This window comes from Gallus gallus, chromosome 22 (genome assembly GCF_016699485.2).
Source record: "Gallus gallus isolate bGalGal1 chromosome 22, bGalGal1.mat.broiler.GRCg7b, whole genome shotgun sequence".
Taxonomy (NCBI): Eukaryota; Metazoa; Chordata; class Aves; order Galliformes; family Phasianidae; genus Gallus; species Gallus gallus.
Window position 1 is genome coordinate 2,905,992 of NC_052553.1, and position 9,483 is coordinate 2,915,474.

The window sequence follows — 9,483 nt, forward strand, 5'->3', positions numbered from 1 at the left end:
TATGAGGAAAGGCACTTCTTAGCCTAGAACAGAGAAAGGCTTAGTGGTGAATTTGGTCAATGTATATGAATGGAGTAAGCAATGAAGGTGGAATCAGGTTCTTTTTCTTCCATCTGTGACTGATTTATTTCATTCTGACATAAAAGGAAATTTTGCACAACAGCATGGATCACCTTTTATAAAAGGGAGTGAAATACAGGACATGCAGGATACAGTACAATAAGGGGAAGAGGTGGAATATTCTCCTTTTAAGAACCCATTTAGAATATGATAAACAAGTGAAATGTGGCACAAACATCAGAGCTTCCATGCATGCCTTCAAGTATCTTCTTTTAGAGGTGCTTGTACTCTCTGGACTTCATTGTCGGGTTAAAAGCATACTTTGGAAGAAGTAGAAAGTTCACACTTCTTGAGTCTTCAGTGTAATGTTAAGGCCAAAACACACCGGGTACACTTCACCTTCATCTTCCAGAGCACCATCTGTTGTTTTACTTAAAAATGCATTAAGCTTCCAGCTCAAATCCTAGCCCAACTTTGTGACCTCCAGCACTGAAATTCTTGCCATCAATCAAGCCTGAGAGGGTCAGCTTTACACCTACAAAAGCAAGTAATGAGATCCTGATCTTCCCTTATAATGTCCATCCATCCGTCCCCCTCCCCCTTCAAGTACCTGAGGTTCACTAATGTGTCTCAGTTACTATGGGAACTTATACACATGCACAGCCCTTACTTCTATGAATCTGTGTAAGATTTCTAGGTAATGTTTTTCGTTTGCTCATTTGTTTTTTTGTCATCAATCTTTTCTACTCCAGAGGTAATAAAATAACACACAATGCTACCAGTTGAACTTACGTACCAGGTCGAAGAGCAAGAGTATAACCAATTCCAATCAGACTGGCATTATTTACTTTGGCCTGCAGGAAATAAAAGAAATCACGACAATATATAAATATTCAGACAATCATCCTGGTACCCCAAGAAGGCAGCTTACATGTTAATTCATCCAGCTACTTGTAGACTAACCTCTAGCAGTGGCACATTTCAGTCGTCTTTCACACAAGTTTCTAGTCAGCTCAATTTCAATATGTTCCTTGAATTCCAACTGTACCAGGCTTGAGTAATAGCTCTGATCTTTAAATTGTGACATATGTAAAGGTTCTATATAAAGTGGCAACCTTGCTTTTAATATGAGACAAATATGAATATGGAAACTTTTTTTAAACTGACTTCTGAGCTGTTTGTATTTTCAGTTCTAGCCAAATTATCCTGGAATTAATTAATGAAGTGGTTAGTGTTACTGTGTATTCAGTTACTTTTTTTTGCTGGTGGGCATGTTTTCTTTCTGAGATATCTCTTCCCAGTGCTCAGCTCCCCCTTCTGTTTCTCTCTTTGGGCCCCGGTATTCCTGCAAGACTTTGCAGCTGTTAATATCAACACCTGTGGTCCTAGCTGAGATCTGAACCACAACAGAAGCAACAGTTTGCTATCTACTGTAATTTCTCAGGAAGTAGCTGAAGCAACTATTTCACACCATTAATTTTGAGCATTTAACAGAACTTGGAATACTTCTTCCTTTATAAACATCCTTACCCCAATGGAAGTCTTCTCGTCCAGTTGGTACTTAGCCGCAATACCAAAACGTGTGTTGTTACTGCCAGCTGTCCATGCAAGATTGACTGATGTCTCAACCTTATTATTAACCTTCTGATAAATAGACCCACCAAACTCTGTGCCATCATTCCTGTTTTGTAAGAGATGCAAGCATATAAAGATTTGCCTTGTTGAGTAAACAGTAGCTCCTGAGATTAACCCTTTCTTTCCCAAGTCATGTGATCATTATCTCTAAATGAACTGAGCATTCCATGGACCCATGGTCATCTACTTCCTAGCTGGAGCTCACAGCCACCTTCTGATGTTATTCAAAGCATGAGTACTGAATGTGTAACAGATCAAGGTTTTCCAACAGTCAAGACAAAAGGCAAAAGACAGTCAAAAGTTGAAAAGTTGCCTCTGCTTTAATTGCACTGAAGATGGAATCACAGAACGTGAATTACTTTGAAACAAATCAGCATCCACCTTCACCCTACCCCCTTTTTTTTTTTTTAACCTAGCTCAGTTAATTCTTTCTACTTATCAGTTTGGTTTCTCTGAGAATGTTTTTGTAAGTGTAAATCAATACTTACACGTTAGTGTGCAGCTGAAAGTCTCCTGCCTTATATCCCAAGGCAAAGTTGTTTTGTGAAAGCTTAGATTTGGCTGTATCAAAAGCCATCTGATAGCCAGCAAGCCAGCCTTCATAACCCAGCACTGCCCAGCCATAAATGGTTGGTCCAGAGAGATCAATGTCTATATTGCATCCTAGATTTACATAGTCTCTTCTGTAGGAAGTCTTCAACTTTCCACTCTTCTTCCTGAAGAGAAACATGCCACTTTATTCCTGGTGGTATGTAACAGAAGTAGTTTTAGTCCCACATGCGTGTCCCTTAAGGCTAATTAATGAAATGACAATAATGCCTACTCAACTATCACTGATACATGTATTTTGTTGGTGCTTCTTCCACCATCTCAAAATCCTTAAAATTATCAAGAAGTTTACAGAAAATAAATAAGGGATTTTTTGTCTTAGTTTCTCAGAAACTATCAATATTCAAATCTTGTTCTTCACAAACGAGTGCAGTGTTTCATGGTACCATCTGTTTCTTTCAGCACCATCTGTGACATCTCACAATGATAGCTGGCCTTATTGTCTTTGGCTATTCATACATCTCCCATGTTCCTTCACTGGTCAGTTCCCTCCATCATTCTTTCACATGCAGTGCCTGCTTTCCTTCCTTCTTCACTGCAGGATACCACTCTCCTCTACTGAGAACACGTTCCCTCATCTTCCATGCATCACCCATTTGGCCAGCTTTCCAGAGAAGCACATCTCTTTCTCTCAGAGTGTCTTTCTGCTCATCTTGCTATCACTTCACAGTTACAGTTACACAGTCACAAAACTGCAAAAAATAATATATCACCTCCCTTGTCCTCTCCCCAGTCTAGTTTATATTTTTTACTGAAGACACAGCAGGATGCTGTGCTGCCTGTCATTCAAACCTAGGGGCTCATTTTTCAACTCCTATTTCCTTATATTCAATTAATACCTTAAACACCAATTTTTTTGTTATGCTGACTCTAACGATAGACAAATACCAGTAATTACTTATGAAGCAGTCTCAAGCTTCATCTATAGACATATGTACCCTGTATACACACCTCTCCTCTGCTCTACTGTTAAACCAAAATAAATCAGTAATAGTAGAAGACAAAAATAAGCTATTGCACTGCTTATCGTAATTAATATGCCGTTTTACTTCCTCATTCAATTGTGCATAGCCATATGCCCACAAGCTTTAGGGAAAAATAGCCCTGTGTTCCTGAAGCACTGAGTGGACAACAGATGGACCACAAACACCATCACAAAGACAGTACAAATTAATTAGTGAATGTAAAACATGACTGTTTAAGAGGACGGTTAGAGAATCGTAATACCTACTCTACAGTGAAAAATCTGCAGTGGCCAAAAAGACAAAAAAATCACTTCTAGCACATTCTTCAGAGCCCTCTGCCTTCAAAATATTCTAGAGTGCCTGTAGAACAGGAATTTGCTGTTGCAGTATTTAAATATGACCATTCAGTGACAGTGCATTTTGAGCATTTACACAACAAACAGTACAAGGATTTCTAATCGAAAGGTAAAGACAATTCTAGGGCTTCCCAGGTTAAAGTAACATAAAATATTTACCCTGTATTTGGTACAAATATAGTGTCAAGAGCAACCTTCAATCCTTCAGCCAACTGTTAAGAAAAACAGAGAAGTCTGCTCACAGCTCTGTCAAAATGTGGTTTCTAGTACTACGGCACTACTTCAGGTCCTAAGAGATGACACAACACGAAGGGAAAATCTCTCACACATTTTAACAATGAAATCTGTACATGCTGTATGATAAGAGCTGTCCTGCCTCACTTTGAGCTGCGCAGCATTTTTCATTTTCAAGTATTGGTTAAAGTACAAAACCATAACTACAAAAGGTGATGGACATACACAGTGGAGGGCACCACAGAGCTTTTATTACCTTTGGCACTGTTACCTTATGCTGCAGACACTTCAGAAAAAGCATAATGCTACTGACTTTGAAAAGGAGTTACTTATTTTAAGAGTGTTACATAGAAACCCTTTGCTTAAGCAATGCCAAGCTGTAAACACCGATCTTTCTCTTAGACCTCACAAAAAATATTCAGTCTCAAGGTAGACAAACTTAAAGCTTCCTGTAAACGGAGAGACTCCCCTTTGGTTTTCTTTTATGAATACAGCAGTGATGGCACTAGATAGCTAGATTTGATTTTCAAACAAAAACAGTGTTTGAACAGTGATATTCATTCAGCTAGATAATCTGGCACGCCTGCATCAGCAGTCATTCTGTACTTTTGGATCAAAATGTAGCAGCACTTTGCTGTGAGGATGCTTGTACCTCCTACCCCTCCACATGCATGATGCTGCCTCTCAGTCTGCACACTGCAAATACAGCATAACTTTTTTTGTTTTTTAGTACTTCAGATAGTTCTGTGTTTCAGTGTCTTCTGTTCAACTCAATAATACTTTCTCATACCAAGTGCAGAAACATTTTCAGAGTATAGAGTTTCTCTTACCTGATCCTCCATGGAGACTTCTGTTCCCAATGTGTTGTCTGTGTTCCACTTCTGAATGAACGTAAGTCCATAGTCTTTGATCTTATACTTGGTCTCTAGATTACCCAAAGCCTTGCCTGTGTCTGTATTGGAAGAACCAGTTGCAGTAAATTCCTGCCAAGAGGACAACATGAGTTTCATCACTCTAGATACTTTCAATTTATCCACTTGTCAAATGCTAGCACGCAAACGCTGACGTTAGGCCTTTCAACAGAACACTCCTCCCTGTCCACAAGTAAAATAATTATTTTTGCATCTCAAAATGCACACTCCGTTCAGCATCTCCATTCTGGATATGTCCTTTACTAAGATGTACCTAACCTCTTCTCAATCCTCAACACACTATTTTGCAGTGGAATGCTCACTAGTAACACTAATGAGCGTAAAACCTTTAGCAACAGACAAATGTACCAATACCATATCTATCTAGATTTTCCTCCTGATGTTTTTACAGTGTTCTTATCTTAGATTGCTAGACAGAGATCACAAATGACTTTACATACGTGCAGCATACAGAGGATTAAGTGCTAAGGACACAAGGCAAACTTCAAGACACAGACTGCACAACTCAAAACAACCAGGCAGATGAACAATAACCATCACAAAAATGTCAACAACAAAAGAACCAAGAGCCAACATGCCAAAATAGTCACTATTCTTACCAGCTGAAAAAGGATCCAACATGAAATTTGCATGGAGAAGGAAAAACCCATTTTAAAACTTAATACAGTTGGCATGTTCTTCCACATGCAGAGCGTAAGTAACTATTACTAATTTATCTGGGAATCATAACTTTGTGGCAGGAAAACTATATATATTCAGAGATGTCAGCAACTTATAGCAGTTGTAGATCCTCAGCCTCATCTGCTGGGTGCATTATGCAAATAATCCCTCAAAAGCTTAAGCATCATGAAATAATACAAAAGGAATGAAAATGACTTGCACCATGTATGTGATAAGAATGCAAGAGAAGGAGGGAGGCTAAAGCAAATATGGTTAAAAGAAGCTGAAAAGCAGCATAAGCCTGTCAACTGAAGAGCAGCAATAAGAGCTGGCACTCAGAATTGAGACTTACTATAAGAATTAGCTTATCTAGTATAAAATAGGTATGCCTGTGGGTAAAGACCAAAGTTATGAAAACAATTTTTTGTTTTGCTAGCTTTACTGTGAAATCATAGAACCACAGGATGACTTGGGCTGGAAGGGACCTTAAAGATCATCCATTTCCAATCCCCCTGCCTTGAGGAGGGTTGCCATCCACAACATCAGGCTGCTAGAGATATTCAAAACCTGCCTGGATGCTTCCATCGGCAACCTTCTCTAGGAGACTGGCTTTAGCAGGGGGTTGGACTAAATGATCTCCTGAAGTCCCTTCCAATCCTTACAGTTCTGTGATCCTGTAGTAATTTGTGTGCACCAAAGGAAAAGTAGTACCACTACATCAATTCCACATATCATCGTAGAAACAAATCAGGGATAGCTATCCTAAAATGAGAATCAAAAGATGGAATCAACATGTGCTAGCAGGTTATCACCACCAACTCAGGAATTTGCCCTTGCTGGTGATGTTGAAAGCTCCCAGTACTTACCACCCCACTTGAAGACTTGGTCTTCAACTCCAACTTGACCATTCCAAATCCTGAAAACAGAAGAGTATATAACATCTATTTCACTGCAGTACACAAGCAAGACTTATTTGCTACATAAACCAAGTCCAACAAATAGGGAACACTGGCCAGAAACAGCCTATTTCCATATTTCAACAAATGTTGATATTACTGATGAATGACTGAAGGAGTTATGACAATTCAGAGTGGCTGGGCTCATCACTTCTGATTCTAACAGTCAAAATTTACCAATAAACGTCATAGGATATGCCTGTTCTTAGTTTTTGGCCAGGTGTAATAGTCACCCATCATTTGGTATCTCTGCTATCTTGAGACCCATCAATGCTGTTACCATTTCCTCTGAGTAAAAAAAATTACTTTCAAACCTGTGGTTCCAAGGCAGAAATTTTCCTCTTCTCTAAGAGGAAAATTCTCCCCATCCCTCTGTTGAATTCCCATCACAAGGTATCTAATGGAACTCTGAAACAGTAATGACTTCATTGTGGTTCTCAAGATGCCCAAGACAAAAGACAAAAACATCAAAGCTCAGCCACGTTACTTACCATAACCCTTATTGAATACATCCCTGGCAGCCTTTCCCAAGTCACTGTATGATGGTGGGACAGCCATTGGATCTGAAACATAATGGAAGCTCTACAAATCTTATATTTAAACAGCACGAAATCTAAACTATGTCCAAAGCATTTATAGACATCTATGACCAAATACCCTCCGTGTGCTTCACTGATAAGGAACCACAAGGCCTTTGAAGAATATTCATGAAAGTCATCCTTGTGTCACTGCTACTTTGTCAGAAACAAACACAAATACAAAGAAGTTACACAAACAAACCCACACTTTGAAATCAGTAATCCCTAGGATCAGAATGAAACTCAACTGCATTCTTAGACTATTCTGCTATTCTATCTCAAAAAGAGCTCACGGGAGCATCTTAGCACTGCTGTGAAACACACGAACACTGCTTTCATCACAGGACTCTTTCTGAAGGAGGCTCCAAGCAGTGAAGCCACATCATCACTGAGCAATCCCAAAGAAAAAGACAGCTCAATTCCATACGAATTTGTAACTTCTTAGGATTTGGAGAATACATAAAAAAATCTTGTTATACTGCCCAGTGGCCAGGTGGGAGTATTTCTAAGCTGTGCATATACTCTGGCATCAGCCACAGTTTCTAATACACGCAGCTGCTGCAACTTAAATGGACAACAAAACTCAAAGGGACAGATGTAAAACTACAGATTTTTTTTCTAGGAATTTGGCACCAGAAAGTCCAGATTAGAAAACAAAAAAAAAGATGGTGTGTGAGTACTCTTCTCCAGCAGCAAATTAATTTTCCCCTTCTAGAATGAGATTGCATAAATCTAAAAGGTACACTTGCTTCATAAAAGAAAAGCAATTAGAAATGATGCTTTTGTTTGATTTTGATGGTAACTCTGCCATTTAATCTTTCCTGCAGCTGATTCCTTTGTTGGTATTCTTCCCTGCAACAGCTGAGACACCAGAAATCCACCATCCCCTTTGTTATCAAAAGACTAATAGAAAATAATAACAATAATGCAAGCAAAACATGTAAAATCCCTATCATCACATTTCTTTCATAATTATAGTGACTTTCTTTTCCTGTACTGTAATCCCGTTGTTAACATCCTAGCTCTTAGTGGTAGTGCTCTGTTCCTTATTCACACTTCTAGCAAAAACATAACAAGTATTACTTTGCCCTGTAATGTAACCAGAAATCTATTTCTTCAGCAGCTTCTGACTTTGTCTTCTAAAAACACAGGTAATCAAAATACAAACATCTGCAGGATACAACAATGCCTGTAGCAAGCAGTTAAGCTCTGTGTTTGGACAGAGCTTAACGAGGCTTCCTAAAACGAGGCTATCACACAACCTGTGTCCCACAGTGAAGAATGCTTTCTGTTGAGTGATATCTAACCTGCATCTGCCAACGCACCTGTGGGTCTGGAGGATCTAAAGTAAATGGACATAACTGCAGCTTCCTCATCTGATGATTAGGAAATGAGATAAGCACTTATCAAAGTCACTGCAAAATGGCCTTCCTACCTGTCAAAAACGGAGGGGATGAATTAAAATCGGTGAGTCGCTAAACTGATGAAAAACAGAATATGGACTCTTACAACAGCGTGGCTTTAATTAATAACGGAGCAGTTCTCACAGCGTAGCTACGGGGCAGGGCAGACTTTTTTTCTCATACGATACTGCTTTTTCTCTCAGTTAAGAAGTTTCCGAACCCAAACCCTATGTCTGACAGCGGCGTCAATACGTTCGCCACATTCAGGCAGCTCGGGGCCATTCCCTGCCCACCTCTGCTCTGCTCAAGATCCCCAGCCTGATCCTCTCCCGCCGCAGCTCCACGCACTTCCCACGAGCGCAGAGAAAAAAGCTCATTCCTACAGACCAGCACGTGGCGGTGCTGCCCGGGAGCGACCACCCCCGTCGCGAGGAGCCCGGCGCGGGCTGTAAGGCCAGAGGACGGCCAGCAGCAGACGCTGCGGGGCTCATCCGTTATCGACCGAACGCGGCGCGAGGAACAACGGACCGCCTCCTGTCGCGCCCTCGCGGCCGCCGCCTCCCCTCCGCGCTGCAAACCGACACCAGAAATCCGCGCTTCCTGCCCGACACCGGAGCGCCTGCAGCCAGCCCTAACCGCGACACTACCGCCGCAGCGACGCCGGCTCGGCGCACTCAAGGTTCCGGACCTACACACGGCGAGCCGAGGAGACCAGCCCCGCCCAGACGCGCGCAGCCCCACCGCTACTTGCCGGCCCTGTCGCTCTGCGGAAAGGTCTGCGGGGCGCTGCCGAAGCGCTGGTAGGTGCGCGTGCGCAGAGCGGTGTTGGGGGGGGGGGGGGGGGGGGGAGGGGAGGTCCGCATGCGCGGGGTCTGGTTTTAGTCGCATGCGCAGAGCGATTGTGATTGGGGGGAGGTGGGCAATCCGCATGCGCAAAGGGCTGGTGGGCTCCGCACGCGCCTCTTTAGCTGAACTGCTGCCCCAGCCCGGCGGGTTGCGCGGTTCCCCAGCCACGCTGCTGGCTGAGGGCGCGGCGGGGCAGCGCCGAAAGCCGCGTTCGCTGACAGCTGCTGAGAGAGGGACAACACGCAGCAG

General features: G+C 41.9%; 1 protein-coding gene across 15 annotated transcripts; it reads right to left on the reverse strand.

Annotated features, from left to right (window-relative positions):
- Positions 1-98: 98 nt before the first annotated feature.
- VDAC3 (voltage dependent anion channel 3) lies at positions 99-9,179 on the reverse strand. Of its 15 annotated transcripts, none has more exons than XM_025142895.3 (11): positions 9,140-9,179; positions 8,311-8,420; positions 6,899-6,970; positions 6,318-6,367; positions 5,391-5,393; positions 4,690-4,842; positions 3,785-3,837; positions 2,184-2,411; positions 1,591-1,741; positions 857-914; positions 99-595 (listed from the first exon to the last, which is right to left on the reverse strand). In XM_025142895.3, the coding sequence occupies exons 2-11, from the start codon at positions 8,342-8,344 to the stop codon at positions 504-506; spliced, it is 894 nt and encodes a 297-aa protein (XP_024998663.1). In that variant the 5' UTR covers positions 8,345-8,420; positions 9,140-9,179; the 3' UTR covers positions 99-503. The 15 variants fall into 15 exon arrangements, with proteins under 15 accessions (XP_024998663.1, XP_024998659.2, XP_015157903.1 ...); XM_025142891.3 differs by having other exon boundaries at positions 8,293-8,420; XM_015302417.4 differs by having other exon boundaries at positions 9,077-9,179.
- Between the last annotated feature and the right edge of the window lie 304 nt (positions 9,180-9,483).